A 15,970-nucleotide genomic window follows, 5' to 3' on the forward strand; every position below is an offset into this window, starting at 1 on the left:
GAAATGTAGTTCGCGGGTCCCCGCCGGAACCACTCGGCGGGCGGGGGGCAGGGCCCAGGCGCGGACTACAAGTCCCACAGTGCCCCGCGCCACGCCCGCCCGCGGGAGCCCCTGGGAGGCGTAGTGCCCTCGGCGGGTGATGGAGGTGGCGCGGCCGGACGGGGGACCGGGGCAGGGGGAGGCCGGATCGTTGTCGTCCGTCCGTTCCCCCCCCGGTCACTGGCGGGCGGAGCGGCCCCCGCGGCTCGTCCCCGGCTCCCGCACTCCCCAGGGAGCGGCACCGGCACCAGCCACGGGAGGAGCGCCGCGGCGGGCCCCGGCCTGCCCCGCCATGAGGGGGCTGCAGCGGGGGTGCGGCCTCCGCCGCGGGCGAGGCTCCTGGGCCCGGTCGGGGAAGCGGCGTGGGCGGGAGCGGGGCCAGCTCTCGGTGAGGGCCAGCAGCCCTCCGGAGCCCCAGCCCTGCCTTGTTGTCCTGCTCGAAAAGAAATACATCTTTTCTGTTCGCAGGCAGGAGGAATGGAGGACCTCCTCAGAGCAGCACCTCCCTCGGGAGGAGAGACTGCTATTCGCTGGGGTAAATTTAACCCCTTTAATCAAGTCTGAAAGAGGAGCAGGGGATGGGTAGGCTCCATCACTGCTGCATCTCTGAGGAGGAATAACAGTTCATAGCCAAATGCTTCACTAGAAAACTAAATGCGGCTTTGCCGCCATCACAAGTTTCACAGTCCCTGTTGATCCAGCAGCAGGTGATGCTGGAGGTTTTGCGGGGGTGTCCCAGGCCCCACCCTGTCCTCAGCCCCGGGGCCACCCCCCAGCACAGTAGGATCACAGGAGGGGACCCGTGCCAGGATGCTTGGGTGGTGTATCTTGGGCAACCTCCTGCCTCTCCAGGGCCTGAGTTCTGTTCTGGCTCCCCGTTCTGACTTCTCCCAGGAGAGGAGCCTTTTTCTCAGGAATTATTTTTCCTTTAACAGCAGCTCCCTGCTCTGCTGCATGTCTTCTTCCAGAGGTACTGGAGCCATCCTCGGCTCCCAGCACATGTCAGAGAGCACAACTGGCCTGACTGTGCGTTTCAGAAGAGAGCAGTGCTGTCTTTGCAGCTCCCCTTCTTAGGAAATGCTTCTTTTTGACAACATTATTTCCAAGTGATGTGACTAAAGAGGACAAACCCATGGCTTCCTCCACCTTTCAGCATGAGGACATCGAGTTGCTGGAGCTTGTCCAAAGAAGAGCAACAAAGCTGGTGAAGGGTCTCAAGAGCAAGTCTTACGAGGAGAGGTTGAGGGAACTGGGGTTGTTTAGTCCGGAGAAGAGGAGGCTGAGGGATGACTTTATTGCTCTCTAAAACTACCTGAAAGAAGGTTGTAGTGAGGTGGGGGTTGGTCTTTTCTCCCAGTCACTGGTGATGGGATGAGAGGAAATGGCCTCAAGCTGCGTCAGGGGAGGTTTAGATTGGATATTAGGAAAAATGTCTTCACTGAAAGAGCGGTCAGGCATTGGAACAGGCTGCCCAGAATGGCGATGGAGTCGCCATCCCTGGAGGTATTTTAAAGATGTGTAGACGTGGCACTTCAGGGCATGGTTTAGGAGATATGGTGGTGTTGGGTTGATGGTTGGACTTAATGATCCTAGAGGTCTTTTCCAACCTTAATGATTCTATGATTCTACCTTCCCAGGCATTGCGAGACTGTGGCACCCTCCCGCACCCCTACTTTCTCAACCATAATTTGGGAGTCAGCTGTTTCGGTGGAGGTAAATGGTGCATTTGCACAAACAAGAGGTGTTTGGGAAGCGTGCCCAGCCTAGCAGAGTGCGTGGCCATGCGGCAGCATTGCTGGGGCAGGCCAGAGCATCGGACTGTCTGGAATGTGGAATGTAAACAGAGCGTGTTACCAGCAACAGCCCAGCTTTGTGCTATAACCCAAACCTACCCTGTTGTCTCTTGGGAGGAGCAAAACCCACGCTCCTGCCTGCTCAAATTGCAGCCCAGGGCCACTTGTCACTTGTCACATTGGATCAAATGATAACTGTAGATAAGCTGTGCCTCTTTCCCCCCCCCCTCCCCCAGCCCTGGCATTTTCAGCTATTGAAACTCCAGCCTCAGCCTCCGTAGCTTGCACCCAGCTTTAGGAAGTGATGTAAACATGTTGTGCTGGGAGCCTGAGTGGTCCCAGGGCTGAGGAGTGCTGGCCCCAGGAGGGATGCACCTTGTGTTCCTGAGTCACCTGCCCGTCCACCTTGCTCTGGACAAGACAGCAGGGAACAACTCCACCGGCTGGCTAGTTAAATGTTTTCATGCCTTAATGTTTTCAAACACCTTAAACTGATGAACACAAACCTTGAGTGCCTGCTCACAAGAAGCTGCATTTGCAGGACAACTCCTGAAGACCATTTGCTTGAAATCTCAAGGCAGGACTGGTGAGCGTAAGCAGGGGCGGATCAGCCAGCAAAGGAGAGGAACCAGTTGTGATCCCACTCACCCCAAGCTCTACACAGTCATCACGAGGTCAGCCAGCCCTATGACCAGATATAAAATTCAGTAGCTTCAGCCCATGCCTCCCTGTTCATTTGCAATGGGAGACCGCTGGGCTCATCTGGCATCTGGCTCTGAGGTGCTCCGTGAGGGGAGAAGGGTGATGCAGGTAACATCCAGGTTAGGTGAGGAAAAGACACAAGCAGCTGTCTGCAAGTCGCAGGGAGCTGTGGCCATCACCAGGCCTCGGACAAAGACTCTTTTGTCCTGAACTTACGGAGGGTCTTACGGGCCCACCATCATCCTCACTGCCTGGCTGGGGTTCTCTTCCTCATGAGGGAGAGAAGTAGCATTTCTCTCCATTTTTTGGAGGGGAGGGTTAGGCAGTAGGAGAGTAGCTGCTGAGTACCCCAATGTGCAGATCTGCCAACTTCTGCCTTTTCCTCTCACCTTTCAAGACACTGACAGATGCACTGTAGTTACTGTCTAAGAGACTTGGCGTTAGATCTTAGAGGACGTATTTTTGGGAGATGAGAAAAAGATTGTTTACATTTATGTAGAAAATTAGTACGCAGCAACAAGACAGCAAAAAATCATATGCCAGACACGGACTGGAGAGCAGACTTGTTTGACAGGACCTGTGGAACAGGGTCTCTGCTGAAGCGACCCAGCCCAGCAGTGACAGAGCTGGGGCTGCCCGAGGTCCCCTGGTTCTGCGGGCACCTCCTCCTGCCTCCCACCAAGCGCAGCACAGTGAACCACTGTGGGTCAGTTAAGCCACACTTTTTATTGTATTGTACTCCATGCAATATGTTCATGTTTTATAGTATGACAGAGGGAGGGAGAAAGATAAATGTTAGACATAAACAAAAGCAGAAAGGTCATTTGTAACAGGTCCTGAGAAGGAAAGGCACATTGTAACCACCGAATTCAACAGAATGGAAACCTTGGACAGAGGAAGACAACGCTGGGAAGTGGACGAGGGAGGGGGTGTTTCAGGTTGGGTGAGGCGGAAGCAGGTTTGACACCAATCTGCATTTCCCCACCCACCAAGGTCTGTAGTTCAAATGGGTTTGAGGACCTCAATATTCAACCAAACCACTTCCACACTCCCGTTGCCGGAGAGAGTCCAGGATCCCCAACTCCTCCATGCTTAGTCAGCACCAAGGGGCCGCGCAGGACTCCAAGCTCCATCCTGCAGAGATAAGCTGGGAAAGGGCAGCTGGCAGGGAGGTGGGAGGGAGAGCTGCCCAACGCCAAGGAATACTGAGCCGCCTCCCGCCCAGCAGTGCCAGATCACAGGAGCACTGTGGACTGTGGCATCACTGGTGACCTGTGGGTATTGCTATTTGCCGACATCAAAGACCACGGAGAAGGGAAGGCCAGGGCAGAAGATGGGTACAGCAGTGAAACAGTTGGCACGGACACTGGCACACATCTCCGTCAGGTCAGACACCGGAAGGATTGTAGCACCTCGAAGGGAAGCAGCAGCAAAACTGTTTGCGGTGCCTGATTTAAGGCAGCGATCGCCACTTGTGATCCAGCACCAGGAAGCACGAGGTTCCTGCCAGAGCAGCATGAAGGGCTTGAATGCTGGGACCCTGCCGGTGCGGTGACCACAGCATACCCTCTGGCGAGCCACTCTCATGCGGCAGACACGATGGGGTATTTGTGGGAACTGTCATACAGTGGAAATGAGCACAAAACCAGGGCAGAGGCTTCCAGCGCTGGGCTGATGCTATTGCTCCCACGAGGCAACCAGGCACACATCTCTTCCAAGCACCAGCCCCACTGCAACATAGATACGACAGTGTCTTATCTTGGCTTGCAGGAGAGGAGAGGGTTCAGCTTCACCTTGGGGTCAAGGGCAGGGACGGTTCTGTCATCACTTGGCTGTAACAGAGCCAGCCTTGCTCCTGTAACTAGATGTTGAAGTGTGTTTTGCATGTTAAAGAGTGAACATTTAGCAGCCCAGCTTTCTTCAAGCCCTTTTTCTTTCGTTCATTACCTGTGAGCCTTTCCCAGTCCCTCTAAGCCACCCTGAAAGTTGCAGCCAGGATGAAATAGGCAGCAAGAAGGCAGAAGCATGACGCAGCGGCAGGGCTGAGCCCGATGCCTTTCCTGAGCAGCACAAGACAGAGATGGGCCTGCCGCCAGGCACTGGTCCCTCCCCAGGCAGGTGGTGGACACAGGGAGGGGTCTCTCAGCCTGTGGTGTGGCAGGGCAGGGATGGAGTTGGGGAGCTTTTACTCAAGCCTGCGGGCAAAGGGCTGCGTTATGTCGGCGGCAGGCAGCCCACTAGCACAAGTAGGTGGCAGGTCTTCGCCTTGAGCCAGTGGCTGGGAGTAACAGCTCAGGGCCTCCCTGCTGAGATCAGGCACAGGGTCTCCATCTCCAACCAAACCAGCCAGGAGAGAAGACTGTAGGAACTTTTGCCTTTGCTGCCATGGACTTTGCACTGGGCTCTGAGAGAAGACTGAGCTGCCTGTTAGCCGGGGCTTCATTCGGTCAGTGGCACAGATTGTAAACTTTAGTCCCTGCTGAGAGATAAGCTGGATCTGGTTTTAGCCTTCAGGTGAAAGGCTCTTACCTCATCCTGCCTGGCTGCAGCCACCCAGGGCTGGCATGCTGGCAGCACCATCTCCCCCACTGCAGCCCAGCCTGGGACACCACAAACACCCAAGAGCTCAGGGGAAGATGCTCTGGGATCTAGCTCAGGCCCTGGAAAGCCTGGGCAAGGCAGGACAGGCAGCAAGCTGGAGCCAGGCAGTGCCCTGCTGTGTTACCTCTACATCCAACTGAGGCAACACTGAGCTGCGCTACGAGGTCGTCATCATAGAGGTAACAGCATGACACGAGGATGTTCCTGCTGCTGGCCAAGGACCCCACAATACTGCCAGCACCCTGGGCTTGGAGCTGTGAGGAGGCCAGTGAGCAGAGAGGTAATGCCCTGAGCCAGGGCTTCTTTCCAAAGGCTGTAAGGAGAAGTGACCAGCATCCAGGCAGAGGCAGGCAGCTCTAGTATCGAGCCCTGGAGATGGGCCAGGACTAGGTTCCAGAGGCCTTACCCTGATGCTCTCAGGATACGATGATGGCTCAGGCCTTATGATCTGGAGCACGGACAGGGGTGCAGAGCTGGAGTCAAGGGAGATGAGGGGAGCCTTCCTCTTCACCTGCAGGAAACCACCCTAGTGCCTGCAAAAGCATGGGATATCCCTTCATTGCTTAGGCCAGTCTGGCCGTTGGGGCTGGTGCTTTTCTGAGCAGGCTGTGTCCATACCAGCACAATGATAGCAGGGAGCAGAGACAGGAACAATGGCTTGCAACCCTGCCGGGGTGCCACGCCAGGACTATGTACAGACGCTGTGCAGGAGCTGGCATCTCCAGGGAGCAGCGTCTGCAAACTCAGCCACCTTTCTTCCTCTGCACTCATGCAGCATATACTTTGCCACAGCCCCTGCAGCCAAAGCCTGCTACTCACACGGCTCCTGTCTCTGGGCTCGAAGGTGTCACTGTCCCAGCATCTCCACAGCCGGGGCAGCAAAGCCCCCGAGGCACCACCATGGCCCACACGTTCTCACCTGTGCCTCATGTGGGCTTGGGCCAGGCTCAGAGCCCAGCAGATGCCACAGGGGATGAATCTGCCACGGGGCTGGGCCTTGTCCAGCACCTCCCTGTCCCACAAGGCTTAATCCACAGCATCTCCCCCAACTGGCGGGAGAAAAGGGGGGCTGGTACCCCGTGACCATCCCTAACCAACATCCCTCAGCCAGTTCACTGCTGTCGCCAAGCAGAGGGAAGAGGATGGGGTGCAGAGCAGGATACCCCCTGGTCTTCTCATGGAATTTGGTGGAAAAATCATCCTCATCCACCCCCTGGCTTGGGAAGAAGAGCACCGGGGAGCACAGTGTGTGCCTGGAGCCAGCCTGGCCCAGTGGCTGTAGCCATGCTCACATGTGGGCAGAGAGGAGGAGGTCGTGCCCACACTCATGCACCACATGGACGTGCTTAAAAAAAGTGGGAATTGTGAGCGTGGGAGAGGGGTTTCCTGAGACTGCAGAGAAGCAAAGGCCGCGTCAAACAGTCAGGGACAGGTGCGCTGGTGTCAGAGCTGTCCTGCCTTAAGGCTGCAAGTGTTCCAGGTACTGCGGCAGCGGGTTCTCCTTGACGTATTTCTGAATGTACCAGCACGTCAGGTGAGCTTTCAGGTCCTCCTCCACCACGAAGTCCAGGGCTGCCTGCAACCAACCGGAGAGGACAGATGGGTTACAACCAGCACACCCAGCCTATGCTCTCCTCTGAAATGTGCCTGGGCGCCGGACTCCCCACGTGCAGTCAAGGGAAGCAGTAGGTTGCCATTGCATACCCCCTGCACAAGGCAGGTGGAGGGAGAGCACAGCCATCCTGTCACAGCCCCCACAGTGCCACAAGGTCCTCAGTTTAGCCAGAGGTGTGTGGGGACCCCCCGGGTAACCCTTAACGCATCCAGCCTGGCAGATGCTGCACTGTAGGTGACCCAGCCACATCACGTGAAGGCCACCTTTGTCACCCATTTGCCCTGGCTCAGAGAGCCAGGGAGTAGCTGTAACCCCAAAGCATCATGCTGCAGTCCTCCCCACCACTGTGCTCACAGCTCCTCAGCTCTCCCTGCATGTCTGCAGGCCTCAAAAGCAGGGCCCAAGGCAGGAAAAGGGCTCACGAGGACTTTGAAGCTTTGAGGTGAGGGGGTCCAGCCCCATGAGAGGTACCGCATCAGCCCCTGCAAGGTGGGTGCGAGGGCTGTTTGCTGCGAGGAGGAAAGGGCCGAGCCCAGGCGAGGGGCTGGATGTGCCTGCACACACGCAGCCCCTCCTGCCACCAGAAACAGGAATATCTGACCACGGATTTCCATCTGCCCCAATCTCCCACCAGAGCAGGGATGGTTCCCATGGGACACAGGTGCAATGCCAATGCAATGGGGCCTTGCTTCAGCCAGGGACCCTAACCGCAGCTGGGACAGCAACACTTCTGCCCAGGGTAGAGGGGGTGGCTGGGGCCGTACCTTTGCAAGGTGCTTAGCTATTCCTCTCCCTCGATAGGCATCCGGTACTTCCGTGTGCTGCAAGTCCACGATCCGCTTCCCCACATATTCATAGAGCAGCACCGCCTTGTCGTGGCAACCTGGGGGATGCAAGAGAGGGAGCGAGGCTCAGGATCTCCCCGGGGAGCCCTGGGCTCTGCCGTCGGATGGAGCCGTTCACTGGGGAGCCCACAGCAGGGGACAGGCAGCATTGGGGCTGCTGCAACAGCCCTCGCACGGCTCCTTGCACCCACAGGAACAGCTGTGGCCCTGGGTGCTCTCATGCGGTGGAAAGTCTCAGCAGAGATTTTGCTTTCTGTGACACTTGGACATCCCTGCTGGTCCCCCCCCGGGATGCGAGCAGAGGTGGATCTGCTTGGCTTTTCCAAGCCCCTGGACCTTTTCTACACAACTCTGTATCAAGGATCAACATGCCAACACAACACATTAGGGTAGGAAAGCATCTGGCAGGGAGGGGTGGGATGTGTTGATGGGGGGAGGAAGGGGAGAACAGGACAAAGCTGACCCAGGTACGGCCAGTTCCTTACTCTCTACAGCGGAGTTCTTTTGTCATGGAATGTAAAACAGGACAAGACTTCTTGGCCTGGTATTGCAGCATTTGGACAGACACATTTTGGCGAAGGCGCTGGGAGAGATGAATCCCACAAACACACAGGAAAGCGCACACAGGCGTGCAAGGGGGTTTGTGCACACACATTTACATGCACGCACACACAGAGGCTTCCTGTTGCAACACCCTGAGCTTTCTCAGCAGTTCAGTACCGGAAAAAAGAAGTTTCAGCACGTGTAAACTGGAGGAGAGCTAGTGTCCTGCCTTCCACGCAGAAGCAGCCATTTTATTTCTAGAGGGTTTCTGTATTTAAAAGTGAGTTTCAGAAATGCAAGCTTCCAATCAAAGTCACAACCTCAGTTAAAATAATGGAAACCTTGCCTTTCCCTCCAATGGTTATTGGAGGGTGAAGGGCTGCAAGATTCACCTGCATTTACTGTATGCTTTAGCTGAGCTCAATACACTTTGTTTTATTTTGTTTCAGCTGACAACCCTAGCCTGGTTCCCCTGATCCTGGTATTTAAGAGACACTAGAAATTAGACCATTTGAATTCTGTGTTTCAAGAGGAGCTCAAGTTTTTGTTGCTGCTCCTTTTAGGCAGAGACTCAATCCTCCTGCACTGGATTGAAACCTTCACATTTCCAGCCTGATTTTATTTCTGCTGGTTTCTGCCTGCTCATTCTGGTGCCAACATTGTTCCTGGGTGGACATGAGTAAGTTCCCTCTCTGCCATCCCCACCAAGTATTTACAGGCACCAGTCCTGCCCCTCTCAGCCTCTAGTTCACCAAAAAGCCAAGCTCTTTTAGTCTCCCTACAGATCCCAGAATCCCCTCTCCATCTTGGGATGGAGGGTCTGGGTGAACCGCTGGGATGGGGAGAGGTAATGGGGTGGGGAAGGGGCTGAAGGGGTGCTCGCCTCTTCCCCATTAGCAAGACCAGTGCAAATGAAATCCTATATCCCCATTTTACAGCTGCAAATCTTTGCAGGGAAAAAGGGAGAACTGCAGCATTTCCTCCTGTGGATCCAGGCACCCAAACAAAGTCAAGAGCCAAGGGAGCTGCTGAGCTCTTCCCCAGCAGCACAGACCTGTCTCACTCAAGAGAAAGCCTGCCCAGGTCAGGGCACAGGCAAAGCCAGGTGCCCTTGCATCAGAAGTGACACAATCGGCGGCAGGTCTCTTCGAGGAGCTATCGGCAGAGCTTACAGCACCACAGGCTGTAAAACGCTCGTGTGACAGCGGCTTTCACATGCTCCAGACCTTCCACGCTGCTCTCCTCCCAGGCCAAAACTTTCCATAGGCTCTGCCTGAAGCTTTTGTAAGTTCAAAATTAAATCCTTCTCTAAGTGATGACACAGCAAAAGATCACTGGATTTTTAAAAAATATATACTTTTATACATTTATAAATATATGTATATGATCTGTATAGATGTATCACTCACAAAAATATATTTTAAAGCAGAAGATGATGCAGTGTTTGAAGAATCTCAGATCTGCCCTGGACAGACTTTCCCTCGATATTCGCTGTTTCACAGCAGCACCACAAAACCCCAGCCAGGACGGGAGCTGCAGGGTGCCACTAGCATACAGATGAACACACGCAGAGCCCAAAGCATTTTACAACCGGCTCTGCAGAGAAAGCTGGTGCCGCCACTGGGGGAAACTGGTCCCAGTTCAGAAAAACATCCGGATTCAGCCAAGTACATAAATGCATCTGTACGTGCTCACCTCAGTGACGGGACCTCAAGGCACCCAGCACATGAAATCAGGGACACTCGTGCCGTAGGGTTTGGTATGGGCCCTGCAGGTGACACCGACGGCTTGGGAGGAGATCACTGCTGCATCCCCACTCCCATGCAGCCCTGGGGCTGGGCTACGCCGGCCACCTCCCAGTCCCTTGTCTCCAGCTCCCCGCTGCAGTATGGTGGGTGATGCAAAGCCACAAACGGAGCACCCAGGCTGCAAGAGGAGCTGATGGAGGCGGACAGCCAGAGGCGAGGGGCTATGCTTAAAGTTCACTGCAAATACCCTGCAGCTCCCCCAGGCAAGAACATGCCAAGCCAAAGCCATAAGCGGGGCACAGCTGGATGCACGGGACGGCACCACCACAGGGGCTGGAGGTGGGAAAAAGCCCTGATCAACAAAGGAGAAACAAGCTGGGATCCAAAAGGCACAGGTCCTGCAGGAACAGCCTCTCCTGGAGATCAAGATCCCTCTTCCTCTGCTGAGCGAGCCTGAAGGTGGCCAACTGCTTATGAAGGGCGGGGAAGGACTGGCCAGCGGAAAGCCTGTTTCCTTCAAAAACAGCTGCTCTGCACATCGTCCCCACGCTGCCCTCACCATGGCCCAGAGCCTCCAGGAAAAGCAGGGTGAAGCAGGCTGTACCCCCAAACCAGGACTGTTCCTGGGCTCCCCATGAGCAGCTCTGGCATAACCCTTGTTTTCCCACCTTCCCCAGGGCTAGAGGGAGGAGATGAGGGAACAGGCACTTTGCTGCAAGGACAATGCTGGAAGAAGCCTTGCCGCTACATACCTCAGGCGTGCATGGGGGGCTGCCCCAGCAAATAGAACATTGCAAAACTGGGGGAGCTGGAATCAGCCCTGACCCATTGCAGGAGCAGCCCAGCCCCAGCTTATCTCAATCCCTGCTGAAGAGAGGGCACACAAGCAGAAAACACAATAAAACATGGCATAAGGGGGATGCCACAAGCCGGCCTCCCACCTATCTGTCTCGCCCCTCTAGACTTTGGGGCAGGGATTTTATCAGCCTGCACAGACAAAGCCTGGCAAAACAGGCTCAGGTCTCAGCCAGCCGAGCGATGCCCCGTGAGCCTGATCGTGGTGTTTGACTTGCAGATACTCCCCTGTGCAGCGCCTCGGCTTCGAGGCCACCATGAGCGAGGAAGTCTGAGTCAATGCAAATCAGCACAGCAAGAAACAGGAGCAAGAGGAGGCTGCCTGATGAAAATGGCAGCAATGGCAGCACAGCTGGTCCCCAGCCCTCCCTCCCTCCAACCACAGGGTACACAGGGAAGGGGATGATTTTCCAGGAGGTGGAAGAGAGACCAGGTCTAAACTTGCTCTCCATGGAGGGTTTCCACCAGGACCAGTGGCACAGAACTTCCACCCAAGCAGGGCAGACAGCTTTGGGCAGCAGACGAGGCTCCTGCACCACTGGCTCAGCCGCACCACCAGATGCAAGTCCCCAGGCCGGGTGGCTCGTGAGCCTCAGAGGAATTAAGCAGTGAGCCCAGCCCCAGCCCCGAGCTGGGGAAGGGACGTGGCAGGTGTCCGGGAAGACACAGGCTCCAGCCCAGCCTTTGCCGCTCCCCTCTCCCGGGGTCTGCACGGAGCCTGCCCAGTGAGGGGGTGCTGCAGCACTGGCAGCACGGCAGGGCCCGTCCCCCCAGCCTGAGGCCTTCTCCCTGTCCCTCTGTTCCAGCCCCAGCCTACAATACACCATTGTGTGCCCGGGACCGGAGCAGGGCAGGGGCCTGGCGAGGGCTGGCTGCTGCCTGCGGGCCAATTTCTGTGCTCACCAGCCTTTGGAGGCAGCCCCTGAGCTCCATCCTCCTTGAGGCACTGCTGCAAAGCCATTCCTCAGAGTAAGTGGGGAAGAGCAGACACCAGCCCCATTTCCCTCTCTCAGACCCAGGAAAGCCCAGAGGCGGGCGGCAGCTCGGCTGTTCTGGCTGCTGAACCGAAAGGTGGCTGCTGAAAGCTGCGTGTGGGGTGAGCTGAGAGGACAAGATGTCCCGAGGGACATGTGCATCCCAGGCCAGTGCTCGGTACATGCCGCGGGCTGGCCTTGCTCCCCAGGGAGCCACTGGCATGTCACTATGGAGAGAAGACACAACAGACAAGGCCAAGCAGAGACTGTGCAGCCGTCACCGAGGGGCCTCGCTCGCCAGAGTGGCAGTGGGGGGGCACTCCGGTTTGAAGCAGTTTCCTGTTTAGGAGCTCTCTTGAGGCAACTGCGGCACCGGAGAAGAGCAGGGACATCTTGATGCAGTGTCTGGTGGCCAGATCCTTTCGTCCCCGCTGCAAATGTGGCAGCTTTCCCCGCCTAGAGGGCACCTGCCCTGGCAGGGAGAGAAGCAGCAAGGCAGGACCTGCTCGGTTTTCCTAATACACCTGAGCCCGGAGTCCTGACAAGGAGCTCCCGAGACTCCAATCAGCAGCAGGCAAAGCAGGAGCTTCCAGCCACTGGATCCTGCCCAAAGCCAGCTGGGGAGGAGCGGGAGGTTTGGGAAGTGTGGCGTGCTGAACCCACACATTGAGTGAATGCGCACGTGGGTGTGCAAGAAGCCCGCACATCCCTGAGGAACCAGAGCCGCTCAGTGCGGTAAGCCCATCTCCCCATCGGAGAGCCTGATGGGTTTGATGGGCATCAAGAAATCAAAGAGGCCACCTCTAAAAGTGCTGTTCCCCTGCCCCAAGCAGCTGTGCCAGCAGCTGGACTGACCAGCCAACTACTTTGGGGTGGGGGGGTTCTTTGCATTTCTTGTTTTGACCAGAAATTTTATCTCTAATAAAAAAAAAAACCAACCAACCCAACTATTCCTGACAAAACCGGCCTATATGATTCCCATGGAAGTTTTTAGCTTTGACAAATTGATGTTTTCTAACACAGTCGCTGCATCAGGACGTTTCTGGCCAACTCATGCTGTTAGTCACATCTTCACCGATTACAAATCCAGTTGGGCATCTTTCTACCCTCCTCCCAGAGGGTTAATGAAGCTCGATGAGGTCTGGTTATAATCAGCTTTACTTTCAGCTTTTCAGTGCTTCTGCATTTGAAATGCAAGGAAAAAGGGAATGTGTTAAAGTGAAGCAGCTGTTTCTGTCAGAGTTTTAGGAGCCATGTGCAGCAATGAGGGGTCAGAGAAGGGAAACACGGAGCAACCCAGAAAACACCAAACACGATTCATCTTTCTTGCAGGCAAGGAGGGAGTCCCGACATGAGGTTACATGTGGGTACAGAGGCAAACACAGGACAGTGCTGAAAACAAACACTTTCACAACTAGTTCACAACTTTCACAGTGTCTGAGGCCTCTTGCTATGGGGATTTCCATACGAGTATCACTGTAGAAAGTTTTCTACCCAACATCACGCTACCGTAAAACACCGAGCCATCAGCTCAGAGGCTAGCTATTACTGGAGAGAAGCAAAGCCTGGCTCCTTGGTCCACGAGCCCAACGCACCTGTGTTTTCCCAGAGCATCACCCACACTCGACATCTAGCTGAAATTAGGGCCGAGACACCAGAGACAAGCTGACCCTGGAGCTCACTGGCAAGCTGCAGGTTTGCCCCTCAGGCTGCTGTTCACCTCTGTCACAGTGCAGTAACACAGGACGAAAGTGCTCTCAGAGGGACACGAGGCTCACACTGAAGCTAAAATCTCTGCCTGTCCCTTTTCTTGTCATTCCCCTGCGTGCAGCAGGGAAAACCTGCCAGAGCATTCAGCATCACTGATGCTCATCGCACCAGAAGCGGGAGTGATGAAGGAAATAAACACCCCGCCATGCACTCCCATGGTGATGGTCATCTTCTGACCACCTTCCAAGGCTTGGCTGTTATCAGCAAATGCCCAACACAAAGGAGAGATCACCCATCCCGCGTGGACGTTAGTCAGCCCAGCAGCAGGAATACTGTCACGCCAGGACGCTGCTCAGCTTGGCTTCCTTATGTGGCTGGTGCCAAACTCACAAAAAAAAAAAGGGTTCAGCCTTCCTGAACATTCAGAAAAAACCCAACCCTGATCACAGGAATCCACCTACAACCCTGGGGAGGGTGGTGGCTTCCCCGAGCCGTGGTGCTCCCCTCCAGAAGCAGGGAGGGTTTACGCACGACTCCCAGCATGGGTCCCAAAGTCGATTCTCTCGCTCTCAAGGTTCAACCTCTCCAGACCCGACTCACCCCCACTCAGCCACCAAACGCTATGTGGCCCATGGTGTGGATGGCAGAAGTTTTATTCGGCAAACCACGATAAAAAGATTACATTTCCCTAATAACTTCTGGTCCTTAGCTCTCCCCTCTCTTTCATTCACATATCAACTTCACCGACAGCGACAACATGTTACAGCTCTCATGATGGCAGTGGGGATCTGTCACCTGGGACCTTGTTTGATCTCCCTCTGTTTGAAATAAGCAGTTGGTGAAATTGTTTTCTCCACACCCAGCACACACGTCTCCTCCTTCCTTGCTCCACCACTGCTGAGCCTCCAGCCTGCACTTTGTAATTAGTGGTTGAAATGAAAATGGGGTGGTGGGGGGGGAAAGAGTCTAAAATAAAATCCAGACTATTCCTGTTGTTTTATTGAGAATGCCTCCTACAGTCTGTATAATTTCTGAACTACTCATTTTATTTCTTTATTTTAAAAGGCGACTACCCTGCAATTTCTGTAGGGCAGCAAGATGGCCTGTTTTCCCCAGAGTAGTTCTCGGCATCACAAACAGACAGGGAAGAGTCGTTGGGATCATCGAATATTTGGGATTAACCATTAAGAGGATGGCTGGAAAGGAATCGGCATGCCATAAAGAAACATCAGTGGCACCTACTTTTCTGTTCACTCTGCCTGATAGGTGACAGACCTGTTGGGGGGTCACCGCGTCACCAGGTCTCTGCGGCCCCAGCCCCACAGATGCTCGTGGCAGCTTGGCTCCATGCTGTGGATCCTACCAAACTGTGTAGGATCCCACAGCACCAGGGCCCCACGGGCTGCTCACACCCCCGAGGGGCTTCCTGGCGGGAATCCCACCAGAAAAGCCTCCAAGCAGCTCACACACTGAGGAACGTCCCCCCACCCCAGCCTGGTGTGGGGCCTCCACACCACCCAAAGGCACCTACTCCTGGGGGGGTGTGTGTGACCTGACCCCCCAAGACCTGCCCAGACCAGCATGGGACTCCACACCCCAACACCAACCAAGGGAGCCAAAAGAACCCCCAGATCTGCTGGGCCAAGGTTATTTTTTTGGGGGGGGACGGGGGACGGGATGGGATGGGACAGGACACACAGGCAGGGAGGATGGAGGCACCAGTAGGAATCAGGGACACTGGGGAAGGTACGGGGCGGGATGTGCTCAGACGCATGTCAGGGGGCACTGGGGTGGGGGGGACACGGTGGCAAGGTGGAGTGTACAAGGGAAGGTGCTGTGGGACACGGCAGCACTGGGGGGACAGGGAGAGGGGGGAAATGGAGGGATAATGGCGGGGAAAGGGGGGAGAAGTGGGGAGAAAATGGGGGAAACGGGGGAAAAAAGCGGGGGAAGGGGGGGTGTAGGTACTGGGTGTCCCAGGGGGGTGGAAGCGGGGGCAGAGGGATCAGGGAAGGCACCGGGGAGCCCCGTCCCTTACCGTTCAGCCGCACGGTGAACTGCCGCCGCTTCCGATCGTGCTCCACCTGGATGGGGCAGCCCTGCTCCAGGAGGCCGAGCGGCGCCGAGTGCGCCATGGCCGGCCCGGGCGAGACAGGGAACCCCGGCAGTGCCGGGTCCCGCCCCGAAACGCCGAGGGCGGCGCGGGGGGAGCGGGATCGCGACGGCGGATCGCGATCGCGATCGGCGGGGCCGGGCCGTGGCGGACGCCGCGGGGCTGCCACCGGCGCGCGGCCGCAGGAAACCAGCTGTGCGCCACGTGCCCGCGCCCCAGCCAATGGCCGCGCCGCCGTTTTGTTTTGGTACGGGCGTCCGGCTCTTAAAGGGGCAGCGCACCGCCGACCTCAGCGGACCCGGACCCGGACCCGGACCCGGACCCGGACCCGGACCCGGACCCGGACCCGGACCCGGACCCGGACCCGGACCCGGACCCGGACCCGGACCCGGACCCGGACCCGGACCCGGACCCGGACCCGGACCCGGACCC

At 56.3% G+C, this 15,970-nt stretch overlaps 1 protein-coding gene across 2 annotated transcripts; it reads right to left on the reverse strand.

The window, feature by feature from the left end:
- Window positions 1-3,240: 3,240 nt before the first annotated feature.
- Window positions 3,241-15,743, reverse strand: NATD1 (N-acetyltransferase domain containing 1). Of its 2 annotated transcripts, XR_010374595.1 has the most exons (4): window positions 15,464-15,743; window positions 7,515-7,633; window positions 4,482-6,711; window positions 3,241-4,395 (listed from the first exon to the last, which is right to left on the reverse strand). XR_010374595.1 is itself a non-coding variant. In XM_064461507.1 (3 exons), the coding sequence occupies exons 1-3, from the start codon at window positions 15,558-15,560 to the stop codon at window positions 6,595-6,597; spliced, it is 333 nt and encodes a 110-aa protein (XP_064317577.1). In that variant the 5' UTR covers window positions 15,561-15,743; the 3' UTR covers window positions 3,241-6,594. The 2 variants fall into 2 exon arrangements, 1 of the variants encoding a protein (XP_064317577.1); XM_064461507.1 differs by having other exon boundaries at window positions 3,241-6,711.
- Between the last annotated feature and the right edge of the window lie 227 nt (window positions 15,744-15,970).

Source organism: Phalacrocorax carbo, chromosome 10 (assembly GCF_963921805.1).
Source record: "Phalacrocorax carbo chromosome 10, bPhaCar2.1, whole genome shotgun sequence".
Classification (NCBI taxonomy): Eukaryota; Metazoa; Chordata; class Aves; order Suliformes; family Phalacrocoracidae; genus Phalacrocorax; species Phalacrocorax carbo.

What these genes read in the sequence shown, in the direction of transcription:
- NATD1 (XM_064461507.1), bottom strand. Translation starts at nt 15,560, where the DNA reads ATGGCGCACTCGGCGCCGCTCGGCCTCCTGGAGCAGGGCTGCCCCATC. An exon ending in GTTCACCGTGCGGCTGAACG is followed by an intron (nt 7,634 to 15,463) that starts GTAAGGGACGGG and finishes TGCATCCCCCAG; the next exon opens with GTTGCCACGACAAGGCGGTG. An exon ending in TAGCTAAGCACCTTGCAAAG is followed by an intron (nt 6,712 to 7,514) that starts GTACGGCCCCAG and finishes GGTTGGTTGCAG; the next exon opens with GCAGCCCTGGACTTCGTGGT.